The sequence below is a fragment of the Ranitomeya imitator genome, chromosome 2, assembly GCF_032444005.1.
Source record: "Ranitomeya imitator isolate aRanImi1 chromosome 2, aRanImi1.pri, whole genome shotgun sequence".
NCBI lineage: Eukaryota > Metazoa > Chordata > Amphibia > Anura > Dendrobatidae > Ranitomeya > Ranitomeya imitator.
In genome coordinates this window covers 386,321,350-386,338,697 of record NC_091283.1, presented here as the reverse complement: position 1 = coordinate 386,338,697, position 17,348 = coordinate 386,321,350, and the positions used below count along the sequence as shown (strand labels likewise).

The window sequence follows — 17,348 nt, the reverse complement described above, 5'->3', positions numbered from 1 at the left end:
CGACCAAAAAAACGTAATTCTGGTGTTTCGAATTTTTTTCCCGCTACGCTGTATCAATAAATTTTTTTCCCGCTACGATCTATCAATAAAAAAAAGCATTAACCTGATCGCTAAGATCAGGTTAATGCTTTTTTTTATTGATAGATCGGGCGATTCTGAGCGCGGCGATACCAAATATGTGTAGATTTGATATTTTTTTTATTGATTTATTTTGATTGGGGCGAAAGGGGGGTGATTTAAACTTTTATATTTTTTTTATTTTTTTAACATTTTTTCAACTTTTTTTTTTCACTTTTGCCATGCTTCAATAGCCTCCATGGGAGGCTAGAAGCAGGCACAACGCGATCACCTCTGCTACATAGCAGCGATCTGCTGATCGCTGCTATGTAGCAGAAATGCAGGTGTGCTGTGAGCGCCGACCACAGGGTGGCGCTCACAGCCACCGGCGATCAGTAACCATAGAGGTCTCAAGGACCTCTATGGTTACAATGGAGACGCATCGCCGACCGCCGATCATGTGACGGGGGTCGGCAATGACGTCATTTCCGGCCGCCCGGCCGGAAGCGGTAGTTAAATGCCGCTGTCTGCGTTTGACAGCGGCATTTAACTAGTTAATAGGTGCGGGCAGATCGCGATTCTGCCCACGCCTATTATGGGCACATGTCAGCTGTTCAAAACAGCTGACATGTCCCGGCTTTGATGCGGGCTCACCGCGGAGCCCTGCATCAAAGCAGGGGATCTGACCTTGGACGTACTATCCCGTCCAAGGTCAGATAGGGGTTAATCATGTTATAAATAACAAGCACTTATTGCTGATACATTGAAGAGAAATAAAAAATACGGCCATTTCTTAGTGTGCTTAGAGACATTTTAAGGTTTGCACAATTTGACGTTTGTATTAACGCCATCCTTGGTTTCATTATAAAAGTCTATTATTTCCTGCTTCTTGTTGTCATCTGCACACATAACAATCACACATAATGCATAGTGGACAGTACTAGAAATGCCGTGGATTTGTTTTCACTGTGGCATATGTAGTCTATACGCTGTCTCAAGATGCACAAGGATCTCAAGGATGGAGGTGCATCCAAACTAAGAAGCTACCAAAACCGACAGTTACATTCCTTCCAGACTTGTGGAGAGACAACAAAACTCGATTGAGGTCCAATGGATTGTAATCACTATTTAAAACAAATAGTCATTGGTAATTTTGTACATAATCATTCAGTGCACTAGGTGGTTTTCCCTTTCTCTTATAGAAAAGTGACTTTATTTGATTATAACTTGTAATTTTTAGTTTAGATGTTCACAAGGTAATGATTTAAAACAAAAGTGGCTTCTCCCCTGTGTGAGTTTTTTCATGTTTAACAAGATCGTATTTACGGGTGAAACATTTCCCACATTCTGAACATGAAAATTGCTTCTCCAATATATGAGTTCTGTGATGTTTAACAAGATTTGATTTATCTATAAAACATTTCCCACATTCTGAACATGAAAATGGCTTTTCCCCCGTGTGAGTTCTCTGATGTTTAACAAGATTTGATTTATCTATAAAACATTTCCCACATTCTGAACATGAAAATGGCTTTTCCCCCGTGTGAGTTCTCTGATGTTTAACAAGATTTGATTTATCTATAAAATATTTCCCACATTCTGAACATAAAAATGGTTTTTCCCCTGTGTGAGTTCTCTGATGTGTAACAAGATGGGATTTATCTAGAAAACATTTCCCACATTCAGAACATGAAAATGGCTTTTCCCCAGTGTGAGTTCTCTGATGTCTAACAAGATTTGCTCTCTGATTAAAACAATCCCCACATTCAGAACATAAAAATGGTTTCTCCCCTGTGTGAGTTCTTTGATGTTTAACAAGAATTTTTTTCTCACTAAAACATTTCCCACATTCTGAGCATGAATATGGCTTCTCCCCTGTGTGAATTTTTTGATGTGAAACAAGATGTGCTTTCCTTTTAAAATATTTCCCACATTTTAAACATGAAAATAGTTTATTCCCTGAGTGACTTCTCCGATATAAAATAAATCTTGATTTAATACTGTAACTTTTCCCAGATGAAAATTGCTTCTCCCCTGTGTGTACTTTAAGTTCATCGGTAGTTTTGTGGTTTTTGATTTTCATGTTTTCCTTTAATGAAGCAGAAGAAAGCACCTGTTGAAAAGGCTCAGATGAAAAATTTTTCATAAGAAGGGCTTGAGGTGTATCAGGGATAATTAAATGTTCTTCATATGTATCTGATGTGATACCATGATCACCTGCTGCAAAATCTGAAAATATCAGATGTCCCTCAGAGCTCCTGGTACCATCATCTGCCAAGAGTAAAATTATTATTTGTTAATGACACTGCATTAAACTTATATTAATATTCATATTATTCTATACAATTTCCATACAAACTATAATAGAATTCAGCTTTAAACTAAGACAGCAGACTACTCCCCAAGGACTAGTAGATTAAGATGTTGGGACACGAGCTTGTGCTTTTTCAATATTTTCTCTCTGTTGACGCCATCTTCTCTAAAAGTTCTTGTTTCACTTCACCTGTTACCAATCATTTGCCGTTTCATGTTCGGTGGACCCTCATAAAGTAAATTGTAAGTCAGTGCTATAAGATAATGTTGATCTCTCATACACTGCATCTGCATGACAGGCATTACATGCATCTAGCATAGAGCACAGCAGTATGGTTATGTAAAAATAAGCCATGGCTCTCGCGCAAGTGTAGGTTATATCTAATATATAAAGCTGAATGTGTGTTTGTATGTGTGTATGTCCAAGATTGGCATCTGCACCGTCGCAGCTACAGCCACAAAATTTTGCACAGTCACACGTCTGGACCCCGAGAGCGTCATAGGCTATGTCGTGAGGCGAAATTTTAACCCCTTGCGTTCCAATTCACTAAACAATTTTGCCCCTATCTACATAATGGGGAAAAAGTGAAAGGAAAAGTGTTGGAGGCAAATTGACAGCTGCCAGATGTGAACAAGGGGGACTTAAAGAGTGAGAGCGATGTCGCCAAAGAGTATATACCGTACAGTTGCTAAGGTGGGGCCCCGACATGGGATACTCACCACACACGGGGATATGAACACACACACAAAATGCGCCACACACTACCACGTGCTTGAATACATATACCACCCTCAGCACACATTTCACCACACATACACCAACATCGCCACATAAAAGTTGAAACACAAAAGTCGCCGTTCAAAACTTGCTACGCGCAAAACTCGCCACATGCAAAACTAGGCTCACACAAAACTCACCACACGTGCAAAACTCACCTCATGGAAAACTCGCCACATGCGAAACTTGCACACGCGGAAAAATTGCCACATGCAACTCAACACACACAACTTGACACATGAAACTCGCCATAAAACACACACAAGTCTGGTATTATCCTTCAAAAATAAAAATCTGATTAATAAGCAGACAAACTACAAAAGCAACAAATGTACCATATCGGAAATACGGCAGCTGTCAGTCACATGACCTGTCTATTATGTGTATGTGTGAGCTAATATATACTGCCAGGGGGGAGGGCTTCAATTTGGCTGGGGATTTATCAGGCTGCCTATTTAGCTTACAAATACTGAGGTAAAAATACTGAACAAATAACGTGTGAACGCGGTCTAATACAGGAGGAGATGACATACAGATGTATACTATATACAGGGGAGCTGACACACAGGTATATACTATATACAGGAGCAGATGGCACACAGGTATATACTATATACAGGAGGAGATGACACAGGTATATACTATATACAGGAGATGACACACAGGTATTTACTATATACAGGAGATGACATACAGGTATATACTATATACAGGAGGAGATGACACACTGGTATATAGTATATACAGGGGAGATGACACACACGTACATACTATATACAGGAGGAGATGACACACTGGTATATACTATATACAGGAGATGACACATAGGTATATACAATATACAGGAGGAGATGAGGTATATACTATTTACAGGGGAGATGACATACAGGTATATACTATATACAGGAGATGACATACAGGTGTATACTATATATAAGGGAGAGGACAAACATGTATATACTGAGGGTAAAATGAGAGGTGTGAGGTGAAAATGAGGGGTGTGAGGTGAAAATGAAAAGGTGTGAGTGCAAAATAAGAGGAGTGAGGGAAAATAGTGGAGTGATCGGAAAATGACAGATGTGAGGTCGAAATGACAAGTGTTAGGGGGGAATGAGAGGAGTGAGGGGGAAAATAAGAGGAGTGAGGGGGAAAATGAGAGGTGTAAGGGAGAAAATAAGAGATGTGAGGGGAAAAATGAGAGGCGTGATGGGAAAATGAGAGAAGTGAGGTGCTATAACTAACCACAGATATTTACTATGCCCAGGCAACGCCGGACTCTTCAGCTAGTATATATACCGTATTTCCCGGCGTATAAGACGACTTTTTGACCCCCAAAAAATTGTCCCAAAAGTCGGGGGTCGTCTTATACGCCGGGTACGGCGTGTGCAGGGAGCGATCCTGCATTTCGGCGTGTGGTTTCCAGGGTCTGGAGGAGAGGAGACTCTCCTTCAGGCCCTGGGATCCATATTCATGTAAAAAATAAAGAATAAAAACAAAAAACATGGATATACTCACCCTCGGACGGGCCCTGGATCACAGCGCTGCAAGTGTCTCCCTCTGTTCCTTAGAATGCGGTGAGTGAAGGACCTTCAATGACGTCGCGGTCACATGAGCGGTCTCCTCCAGACCCTGGGCACCACACGCTGTGTAAGATGACTGGGCGTATAAGATGACCCCCGTCTTATACGGCGGGTATATCCCAAATTCCATATTTTATATGGAAAAGTTGGGGGTCGTCTTATACGCCCAGTCGTCTTATACGCCAGAAAATACGGTATATTTTTTTATAAATAAGAACTAAGCGAGAGGTCAAAGATAGGAGAAAGCATTCTTTATACTATTGTATTTGTATTGGAAGTCAACAGCTAACAATGTATTCCACCATGAATATGTGAGCACTGGGGGATCTGAAAATGAATTTGCAGCAGTGTCCTCTGTAATCCATGGTTGACAATCGCTGGTTCTTCCAAAGATCACCTAGCTTAACAGGTACGGACACCTTTGTGCATAACAAAAAAGTAACCACATATCTGACTAAGCTTCTGTAGTGAATAAAGTTACACATATCTGTTTTTTTGCATTGAGTTATCCTGCTTATAGCTGTTTTTTTCACGTCTTCCATATTCAAAGATTTCTCAGGGAGTTTTGCCAGCACTGATCACATGATATGTTTTGATTTCTCATGAAATAGTACTGCTGAACTTACCCACCACCAGGCATGTATGTGATTTCTCTGTCATCCTTCTCCTCTCCATGGGGCATATTCATAGTATGAAATTCTGCACTAGAAAAATAGTGGTGTCTTGTGGTCCACGAAGAAAGAAAATGTAAACCTACACCATTCGGATTCAATTAATGGACCAGGATATTCTGGATGGCATGTATGTGCTAACCGGAAATGCAAACCCATTCCCTTTGACGGGGGAGTTCAATTCGCAAATCTGATCAAACACAGACAAGTCTCCATATTTTGTTGGACAGCTTTGGAGTGTGATTACACCAGTATTTGTGAGTTTTGTCTTTTCCATTTCAGGTAAATGGAATTTACATCTAAAACTAAACTGTTGCACAATTGAAGCAAATGGTAGCTGAGTGGTCCTGTTAATTGTTGTGGGGTCCATCTGGGTTCCATAATGTGTTCTTTTTTTTACAATGGAAAACAAAGTTCTGCATGATGAGCTTTTTATACCGTTATAAAAGCAAATATAATATGAATAAAAACAAAGGTGTCATTTTTATTCACACTATTTATCGATCACCATAAATCACTGTATTGTACATGTTGTTACAATTACAGGGACACAACTTATGTCCATGCTTACTGTGATGATTTTGTACAATTTTTTAATAGTAATTCTATAGGTAGAAATCTCTGGTGATTACTTTCAGCACTTATAATGTTCTGGCGAGATATCTGTATATAATGTTATATTATGCATGCAAAGAAGAATGCTTTTGAGGCTTTCAGGCTGAGAAAATTCTCCAGAACAGTACAGCCTGTGGCTCCCTAGTAATGTTTCTACCTTCCATATCAGGGGTCTTGATTTCGGATCCCTGGCACTGACAAGCTTCAAAAGTATATTAAGAGACATCCACTGAGTGCCCTGTATTAAACAGGACTGTGAATACAGAAGTATCTCTTCTGCTTCATAAGTGGCAAAAACAAAAGGATATAAACAGGTTAAGTGCCTGATATGTCATGGTACCAAAAAAGGCCATGATTACAGAACTATAAACTAAAACAAAAATAATACTAGGAATACGAGTGAATTAAAAACCATCAATATCTTTTATCACACATGTAAAATATAAAGTAAAAAAAATGGATCAAGTGTAATGTAAACAAAAATTACCAGAGGCAAGAGGGAAGATGTCAGAATGTAAGAACATGATTGTACAAAAATGAGGAAGGGAAATAGGTTTAAAAGATTAAAAGAAAACAAACAAATTAAAACGAGTTTAATAAGGGAAAAAATATAATATGTAATGATCAGAGGGGATGGTAGTAGGTTTACAAAAAACAAGGTTATACCAAACATTGCAGAAATCTGCAGCAGATCACCATATAATGTAATATAATAATAATTATCATGTGCTGCAAGACAGATAATGTAAACTGACTAGATATGTGCAAGAGATGAAATGTCCAAATATGTCACAAGAATAATCCTATATTATTATTATGTGAACAATCATGACGCATAAATAAATACCCATAATGGATTTGTGTTCCCTCTGGGATGGAGCCAACCTGATGTGCGCTCCTGGCACTGATTGTTTTTTAGGATATACTCACCTGTGCAGTTATCTGTGGGAATCTCCTCTTTACACCACTCATCACCACTTACATATGTCTCTGTAGTATTAATATGGGGCAGATATTTACCCTGAAAGAAAAATTGTCAGAGAACGATGGAAAAAAATCAGAAGAACAGAAAGGATCATAAATTATCATGATGATCAAAAATGACAGCAGTAGTTATCACATAGTTACAGGTCTCCTGTATAAATCCAATCTCTTGGCTCCTTACTCTAAACAGCAGTCTCCATAAGTAGAAAATTGATCCAGACAACATTTAATGTCTATGATCAGCTTTATCCTGTCATCTCCACCAAGTATAAAACATATACTGAATGGCCACATTACTAGAGACACCCATCTAGTGAGGTTTTCTTTTCAGAATCTCAGTAATTCATCTTGTAATAGATTCCACTAGATGAAGAAGTAATTCTGGAGGAGTATTGGCCCATCCGCAAATAAGATGGAAATACTGACATGAGGTGAAAAAGACTGTTCACAACATCCTGGAAATGTTCTATATGATTAAAACCTGAAGACAATGAAGGCCAGGGTGGGAACAAGTGTTCCTGGAATCAATCCATGACTTGTGACACGGTGCATTGTCCTTCTACCGTAAGGGAAACAGCTGCCATGAAGGGATGATCTTGATTGGCCAAAATGCTTCTGTAAGCCCTAATGTCCAAACAGCCATCTACTGATAACAAAGAACCCATAATCAAAAAAGAAAACATCCCCCGCCATTACTCCTCCAGCACCAGCCTGAAATGATGACACCTAACAGAAAGGATACATGGATTCCTGCTGCTTGAATGCAATTTTGACCCACTAATCAGCGCAACAGAAATCTGGAGTCATCTGACTGCACAATGTTTTCCACTGCTCAGTGATATCATTTTTGTTCAATTAAGTTTTTGGTTTCCATTTCTCTCAGACAATGGCGGCACTGGAACTGGTCATCTGTTGTAATAGACCTCCTGTGCTTCGGACCAATGATTGTATTCTAACTTGTTAGTTGGACTCCAGTTCTGTATTCACTGTGTGCACTACCTGGTCCTCAGCACAGTAATTGATAACTTTCTCAACAAGTCATTTACGTTTTGTGGATCCCCTTTCCCTCAATCACAATAGTCTCAGTACTAACACTTCTGTCAAAAAAAAAATTCAAGAGGTTAGGAGTTTTTCAAAATGTTGATCTTATAACACTGACAACCATGCCTTGTTGAAGTGCTCAATACTCCCAGTGTAATGTGGTTTCATCACTTTATTTTATATTACACTCCGGGATTACAGGTCTAATTTGTATACGGGAAACGTTGCAATTAGGAAAGTACCGGAGTGTAATAAATTGGCCGCTCAGTGTCTAATGCTGGGGGATAAAACAAGACTGAACACAAGACCTTCAGAGCCTTAGGCTGGGTTCACATTGCGTCCTGTCAGTCCGTTAGACGGACTACGCTACACCGCTGCATAAACGCGGTGTAACGTAGTCCGTTAAGGCCGCCATTGACTGCAATGTCGGACGCATCGCTAGCGCACGCCCACAATGGGTGTGCGCTAGGGATGTGCCGTCATTGAGTGATGGACCCTGAGACGCGGGCTGCAGCATTTCCGGGTCCGTCTCTGCTAGCGCAGATAGAGCTAGCAGATGCTCTATCTGCGCTAGCGCGATGTAAACGTCGGCACTTGCGGTACAGCAGCCCGTTAGCGTATTTTGCTGAACAGGCTGCTCTTAACGCAGTGTGAACCCGGCCTTATACACATCATTGGCGAGATCTCATGACACCTTCTCTCCATCTACCTGATGATCCTGAGGAACATCAAGATCTTCTTGTTTACATTCCTGTGGAAGAAGAGGACGGGGACATCTCTCTGGTATTGTCCTCTCACTGGATAGAACTGGAAGAAACACATACAGGGACTGAATTCATTCTTTACATACAGATAATTATAGGCCGTGTATTTAGTCCTGTCTATTACCTGGTGATGTGAGGGGCTGGGGAACCTCCATTATGACGTCCTGGTACAGATCTTTGTGTCCTTCTAAATACTCCCACTCCTCCATGGAGAAATAGATGGTGACATCCTGACACCTTATAGAAACCTGACACATACAATGATACCGTCATCCCCAGATCCCTCCATAGCGTTACTGTATAATGTCCCAGCATTCCCAGCAGTGTCACCTCTCCAGTCAGCAGCTCTATCATCATGTAGGTGAGTTCTAGGATCTTCTGGTCATTGATGTCCTCATGTATCAGGGGGTGAGGTGGAGGCCCCGTGATTGGGCTCAGGGGTCTTCCCCATCCCTCAGACACAGGGTCCTGACAGCGCTCACTAGAGGTCTTCTTCACTACTGTGTAATCCTGGTTATGGAGAGACACATTAATAAATCTCACTACAGACATTTCCAGAGTCCTCACCTCTCCAGTTCTGTCCATCTGTTATTCCCATAGATAAGAATGATGTAATGTGACGTCATCAGAATCTCTCACCTCTCCAGTAAGCCGGAAGAGGATCTCTAGGGTGAGGTGTAATATCCTCTCCGCCATCTTGTCCCTGTCCCTATCCATCCTTGTAGGGTCACTCAGGAGAATTCTCTTATATAGAAGATCTCCACTGAGAGGATCCGATATTGTAGGGACCTGAATGGGGAGAAGATGACGATGTAACATCATAAAGATCCCATGTAAGAAACCTCCGGAGCAGTTACCGGCGTCACATGATCACTACATCCAGTCATGGCCCCGTCCTGCCCCCGGTATAACACACAGTCCCATTATAGGCAAATACAGAGATTTATCACAGGCTCAGCACTGAGGGGGTTAATGTCCCCTGCGCCCAGTAATGGGGAATCTCCAGCACCTACCTCCACCTGCAGAGCCGCACACCACATATATGGCTGTTCTGTGCGCACAGGACCTGTGATGAGGTCACAGGAGGGGAGGAGTCAGGGGTCTAACAAGTTAGTTGGTCTCCAGTTCTGTATTCAGTTGAAATTGACAACACTGTGCACTACCTGCTCCTCTGCACAATTATTGATACTCTCCTCGATGAGTTGTTTATGTGAACATTATCTCTTTCCATTGTATTTTTTTCCTCAAAACATTCTCTGTACTTTTGACAAAAAACCTCTTGAGGTTGTGAGTTTTTCAAAATTTAGCCCTTAGCTGTTGAAGCGCTCAATATTCCCAGTCTATTGTGATTTCACACTGAAAAATGATCACTTACTTTTATATTACTCCTCGAGGTTACAGGTCCAATCTGTGTACAGCAAAGCTTCAATTAACTGATAGAGGACTCAAAATACTCACAATTAGATATCCACCAATTAAATAAAGACACATCTCCATGCTGGTGGCTGGTTCCTGGGCATGATTGGCTACTGTGTGTTATATTCAATTCAGGCATTGTTAGGTCCTGGTAAACAAAAAATGCCTTACCGTGGCTACAAGGTACACATGAATTGGCCAATTTATGCACTAAACTTTCTAAATTTTTCTTGTTTCTAGTATAGTAATGCAATTCAATTTTCATAGTTCATATTTGCAAGTTTTGGCGCTACAGAGTGCTTCCTTTTGTTTGAGTGTATACGAGTTGGTGACTCTAGGTTCAGCACCTGCTCACACTTAGTCAATGTTTGGATGCGACGGTCAGATTTTTGAAATTCACATTACATTTGAAGTCACTTTGAGGGGTCTATATGATAAAAAATACCCAAAAGTTACACCATTCTAAAAACTGCACCCCTCAAGGTGCTCAAAACCACATTCAATAAGTTTAATAACCCTTCAGGTGCTTCACAGAAATGTTGGAATTTGAAAGGGAAAAATAAACATTTAATTTTCTTTCACAAATTTTTTTATTTAGACCAATTTTTTTTACTTTTGCAACGATAACAGAAGAATTTGGACCATACATTTTGTTGTGCAATTTCTCCTGAGCATGCCCACACCCAATATGTGGGGGAAATCTACTGTTTGGGCGAACGGCAAGGCTCGGAAGGGAAGTAGCGCCATTTGACTGTTTGAATGTAAAATTTGATGGAATAAATAGTGGATGCCATGTCACATTTGAAGAGACCCTGATGTGCCTAAACAGTGGAAACCCCCCCACAAGTGACACTATTTTAGAAACTAGACCCGTTATGGAACTTATCTAGATGTGTATCTAGATGGAACTTATCTAGATAGCGTAGAGCCGTGGAAATAAAAAAATCAAATTTTTCTCAAATAAATCTTTTTTAGCTCCATATTTTGCATTTTCATAAGGGCAAAATGAGAAAATGGACCATAAACTTTGTTGTGCAAATTCTCCTGAGTTCATCGATACCTCACATGTGGTAGAAAATTACTTTTGAGGCACAGTGCAAAGCTCAGAAGGGAAGTAGCACCATATTATAGTGCAGATTTTGCTGCACTTGTTTGAGGGTGCAATGTTACTTTGACAGAGCCCCTGAAGTGCCAAAAAATAGAACCCCCCATAAGTGACTTACCAATTAAACCACTCAACTAATTCATCTAGGGGTGCAGTGATTATATTGACAGCACAGGTGTGTCACAAAGTTTTCTACCATTGGGAAGTGAAGAAATTTTTTTTTTTACAGTTTTACCACCAAGATTATGTGGTAGTTTTACATTTTCACACTGGGAAATGGGTAAACATGGCACCAGAATATGTCAAACTATTTCTACTGAACGTGACAATGCCCAGTAAGTATACCTCCCAACTTTTGAAGAAGGGAAAGAGGGACAAAGGGGCAAATTTTAGGTCACGCCCCTGACCACACTTTGAGGCTGGATACTCCCCTATCTTAGCATTATGAAAACCATCATCCCACATATCTTGGCATAGGAACCTCGTAGAAAGACGACACCCATGTTGTTATGCTCAGCATGCCATAGGGATTTGTTTAAGTATAGACATGGGGTAGTTGGGTGACCCAGTTCCGTAGTAATCCGTTTCTGAATTTTGCTGGTTCTGGAACCTAGAAAACTCACTGGCTGATAGTTCCACCGAAGTCCATGTCAAAAATGTATTTGTTCCACTTCTATCATTATTCGGTGCTATGATATTTACATTTGCAAGGACAAAGAAGCCTGGGAGGGGGGTCCTATGTGCTCCTACTTGTACTTTTGCTTTGAAGCCATAAAAATTCCTGAGGGAGAGGGGAAATGAGGGATTTAGGGTTACACACACAGCCAGAGTGGGAAGAGAGGGTCGGAAAGGCCCACAGCCTGTGTCTGAAAAGCCAATGTACTTTTAAGTAGATACTCAAACATGGCATATTCACATTATCGTGACATCAGGGTTTTATGTTTGGCTACTGTCATGCACTAAAAGACGCATTTCATTGTGAAAACTAGTTTTTGCATCACCATATTTTGAGAGCTATAATTTTTTCATATTTCGCCTGACAGTCATGTGAAGGCTTGTTTTTTGAGGGACGAGCTAACATTTCCTCATTGGTACCATTTTCAGGCGCATGACATTTTTTGGTCACTTTCTATTGAGATTTTTGGGAGACAGAATGAACAAGCTCCAGCAATTCAGGAATTGCATTTTTTTTTAAATACCGTTCCGCATCTGGTAAAATTGGTAAGGTTGGTAAAGCAGCTTTATTCTCCGGGATAGGGCTCCTTCTCACTTGCGAGAAATACGTGCAAGTCTCGCATGTTAAAACCAAGCTCTGGTGCCTGCACTCCGGAGCGGAGCGTGCGGCTTAATTACAACACAAGGAGCTGCACGCTCCGCTCCGGAGTGCCAGCGCCAGAGCTTGGTTTTAACATGCGAGACTCGCACGTACATCTAGCAAGTGAGGAGCCCTTAGTACGATTACAGCAATACCTCATTGATATCATTTTTTAATGTTTTGGCACTTTTACACAATAAAAACGATTTTATAGAAAAATTTATTATTTTTGCATCACTTTATTCTGACAACTAAAACTTTTTATTTTTCTGCTGATGGGGCTGTATGGCGAGATGTTTTTTTGCGGGAAAAGATGATGTTTTCCGAATATGTGTGCTTTTATTTTTTTTTGACATTTACATAAATAATTATTTTACCAATAAATACTTATTTTATTTTTTTTCTTTATTTGGGGTTTTTTAAGAAAATATTTTTACACATATTTTTTTTCACTTAATTACAATGTCCCAGTATGGGACATTACTATATAAGGTCAGATCGCTGATCTGACACTTAGCACTGCTGAATAGCAGATCAGCGATATGACAGGCAGGGAAGGAGGCTTCTCAGGTCCTGCTCTTAGCAGGCACTGACAAGCCACCTCCCTGCAGGATCCCACAGCCATCTTGGTGCCGGAAGTCTCCATGGAATCCATCAGAATGACTCGATCGTGTGAACAAATTTCACAAGTGGATACAAAATCTTTAATATCATTAAGCACGCATGGCTACCAAGAGTCTAGAAATAGCTTTCTGTGTAGCTGTGATCCCAGGGTCACCACTCAAGACAGAATCATGAAACTCCTACAGACATAATCTTAAGTACACAGGCACAAATAATTTGGACCTTCTAGTAGCGGAAGGAACAAATGACGGAACTTTACGTATCTCCTCTTCCGACTCTGGTATAACAAAGAAACCATAGTAGCCTGAGGAAGAATAGAGAGTGTTGGTTTTGGAGGAGAAACTGAATCATGGCAGCCTGATAAAGCATCAGCCCTCACATTATTGGACCCTGGCCTGAATGTGATAGAAAAATTGAATCTAAAAAAAGATTGACCACCTAGCCTGTCTTTGGGTTAGCCCACATATGTCAAACTCTGAGCCATGGGCCAAATCTGGCCAGCAGAGTAAGTATATTTGGCCCACAATGCTGCGTACCCAATGTGAAGGCTTGTTTTTTGTGTGACGACTTGTACTTTTGAACAACACCATTGGTTTTAATATATATTGTCCTGGAAAATGGGAAATAAATTCAAAGTGCTGTGAAATTGCAAAAAAAAGTGCAATCCCACAGTTGTATATTGATTTTATTTTTTACTAGGTTCACTAAATGCTAAAACTTACTTGACTTTATATTTCTTCATGTCATTATGAGTTCATAGACACCAAACATGTCTAGGTTCTCTTTTATCTAAGTGGTGAAAAAAAATTCCCAACTTTGTTAAAAAAATAAAATAAAAATTGCGCCGTTTTCCAATATCCGTGGCGTCTTCAATTTTTGTGATCTCGTGCCGGGTTGGGGATTTTATTGCACGCCGAGCTGATGTATTTAATACCATTTTGGTGCAGATATGATCTTTTGATCGCTCATTATTGCATTTTAATGCATTTCATGGTGACCAAAAATGCGTAATTCTGCCGTTTTCACTTTTTTCTCACTACGCCGTTCAGCGATCAGGTTAATGCTTTTTTTATTGACAGATCAAGCAAGTCTGAACTTGACGATACAAAATACAGTATGTGTTTGTTTTGATTTTTTAACCCCTTAAGCCCCAAGGGAGGTTTGCACGTTAATGACAGGCCAATTTTTACAATTCTGACCACTGTCCTTTTATGAGGTTATAACTCTGGACCGCTCCAACGGATCCCGGTGATTCTGACAATGTTTCTAGTGACATATTGGGCTTCATGATAATGGTAAAATTTCTTTGATATCTGTGTTTATTTGTGAAAAAAATGGAAATTTGTCAAAAATTTCGCAATTTTCCAACTTTAAATTTTTATGCCCTTAAATCACAGAGATATGTCACACAAAATACTTAAGTAACATTTCCCACATATCAACTTTACATCAGCACAATTTTGGAACCAATTTTTTGTTGTTGTTAGGGAGTTAAGGGTTAAAAGTTGACCAGCAATTTCTTATTTTTACAACACCATTTTTTTCTAGGGACCACATCTCATTTGAAGTCACTTTGAGGGGTCTATATGATGGTTATTTTCTAAGTGTGACAACATTTTAAAAATTGTACCCCTCAAGGTGCTCAAAACCACATTCAAGAAGTTTATTAACCCTTCAGGCGTTTCAGATGAATTTTTGGAATGTTTAAAAAAAACGAACATTTAACTTTTTTTCCCAAAAAATTTATTCAGCTCCAATTTGTTTTATTTTACCAAGGGTAACAGGAGAAAATGGACCCCAAAAGTTGTTGTCCAATTTGTCCTGAGTACGCCGATACTCCATATGTGGAGGTAAACTACTGTTTGGGCGCATGGCAGAGCTCGGAAGGGAGGAGCGCCATTTGACTTTTCAATGCAAAATTGACTGGAGTTGAGATGGGATGCCATGTTGCGTTTGGAGAGCCACTGATGTGTCTAAACACTGAAACCCCCCACAAGTGACACCATTTTAAAAATTTTAAAATGTACTTTGTTCATGGAACAGCCCCTTTAAGTTGTTTCCATATTAAAAAGTTCATTGTTATATTTGATAAGGAAAAGCTAGTTTTTTTTAAAATATATCAAGGTTGTCCAAGCTTTTAATTTTGGCCCTTTGTGTATTTGAGTTTGACATCCTTGTTAACCATTTTGCTAATTCAATAAAAGCTTCATTTTTATGCTCCACCACAAAAGTGAGCTGTTGAATCAATTACAAGATTGTAAATACTCAGCCATGCAATCCCAATACCAACCCAGCAGGCAAATTATTCAAAACATAGCAGGAGACTGACTCAAGGTGAAGTGTTCCTACTTTAAGTGTGAATTCCACCATTACCAGCTGGACAATGTCGGGAGTAACAGTGTCCTGTCAATGGCAACAATTTGAATGGGTCTTTCCAACTTGTCCCTAATCCTAATCTCAGGGCCAGTCCTGAATCAATGAAGTTGGCAGCAGACCGACAAAGAAAGATACTGCTGATAATATATGGTTCTGGAAAAGGAGTTCCACGCTCAACAGTACTTTATCTGAGGAGTAAAAAGGAACCTGGAAGTCTTGATGACCTCCTCAAAAATCATCCAAACTTAGGCGTTTTCCCGACGGCTTGTTTCCCTGTGGGCATATCAAGCAGTCTTTGAGAAAATATCCAGCATGACCACAGTAGAGGCAAAATATAAGATCGGTCCAACAACGGCAGCTCCAACTTCTATTGGTTCCACCTCAGGTAGGTAGACTGATTCGGGGGAAATTACCAAAACCTCCTGTAGCTCATAACACCTCTCCCAAATCTTGCGATCCAACCAAATGGCATAAGTCATCGCTTACCCCAAGGAACAGGGTGGATTATGCAGAGCCAGAGCTTCCTTAAGTGTATCCGAAAGGCCACAGCGAAACTGACAAATGAGAGCTGCATCATTCAGAACTTCAGAGGACCATTGCTGGAATTCGGTACTATAGTCAGGTTCATGATCTTTTCCTCCACTACCAGGATTATGTCAAGTTCATCATAGATTAACCCCAAGGAGTAAAAAAAAAGCATTAACAGATGACCGTACTGTGGTTTGGGAAGACAAAGAAAATGCCCAAACCTTGAGACCCCCTCGCAGTAAGGATATAATTATTCCCACCCACTGGGACTTATTCTCTGATGAGCAGGGTTGCAGGGTAAAAATAGTTCTCCCTGAACACCCAAAACAGGTCTTTTGCCCCTGAAAATTTGTCAGGAAAGGCCATTACTGATTAGGGAGAAACCAATTGCATATTAGAGGATACTGACATCACAGCCACTGCGAGTAGTGGAGAGCAATGGGAAGTTTTCATCAAACTAATTATTTGACACTACAACTGATATTGCGACGATTAAATACTCTGGTATTATTTGGCCAGATCCTGCATAATCTGTTTCAGGTTTGCCATTTGGTCACAGAGCATGTGAACACGTTCCATACATTGTAATGTGGCGCTAGTCACTACTCAAGGACAAGCCCTTAGGCTGGGTAGTATACAGGTTCAAGGTCAAAAGTCATGGGAGTACATCACAGACATCAGTCTGTATCAGTCTGTAATTGTTAGTTTGCTTACTGTAAGTGATATCTGTAATTTGTATGTAATCCCTTCTCATGTACAGCAACGGGAGGAAATCAAATTGCACATGTAACATTTCACTGGTGACAAAGACAAGGATTTTACATAGTTTTCATTCATTTTGTGGTAACATACTGATCTAAAACATGGACAATAAAAAAAACAAGACAGAAGAAGAATTCAAGCCTTTGTAGTGTGGTGCTGGAGAAGGATATTATGGATTTTTTATATAAATCCAATGGCACTTTTCCATTTTTATACTCACTTGCTGACATGACAAGTTTTCTCTGCAGATTTCAGGACTGCTCAACATATACTGTATATGGAACTGGTAATGGTGAGAATTTTTTTTTAAGTTTTGCACTTTACTAACCTTTAGTTAGTCGCGTCAAAATATTTACACTATTATTTGCGTTGGGTTCATGGGACTTCAGTTTTCATATTGAAAAAACCCCCAATAAATT

The 17,348-nt window shown here is 40.0% G+C and overlaps 1 protein-coding gene across 1 annotated transcript; it reads right to left on the bottom strand.

Annotated features, from left to right (window-relative positions):
• Positions 1–1,157: 1,157 nt before the first annotated feature.
• LOC138664104 (oocyte zinc finger protein XlCOF6-like) lies at positions 1,158–9,876 on the bottom strand. Its single transcript, XM_069750530.1, has 7 exons — positions 9,817–9,876; positions 9,443–9,592; positions 9,134–9,313; positions 8,928–9,051; positions 8,749–8,846; positions 6,945–7,035; positions 1,158–2,328 (listed from the first exon to the last, which is right to left on the bottom strand). Exons 1-7 carry the CDS (start codon positions 9,841–9,843, stop codon positions 1,322–1,324), a joined length of 1,677 nt encoding a protein of 558 aa, XP_069606631.1. The 5' UTR covers positions 9,844–9,876; the 3' UTR covers positions 1,158–1,321.
• Positions 9,877–17,348: the final 7,472 nt, after the last annotated feature.

Bases quoted from the DNA above. Each gene is read 5' to 3' on its own strand.
- LOC138664104 (XM_069750530.1), bottom strand. From the start codon at position 9,843: ATGTGGTGTGCGGCTCTGCAGGTGGAG. The intron at 9,052-9,133 runs GTGACACTGCTG...TGTATGTGTCAG, and splicing joins TAGAGCTGCTGACTGGAGAG to GTTTCTATAAGGTGTCAGGA. The intron at 8,847-8,927 runs GTAATAGACAGG...TGTTTCTTCCAG, and splicing joins CCAGCCCCTCACATCACCAG to TTCTATCCAGTGAGAGGACA.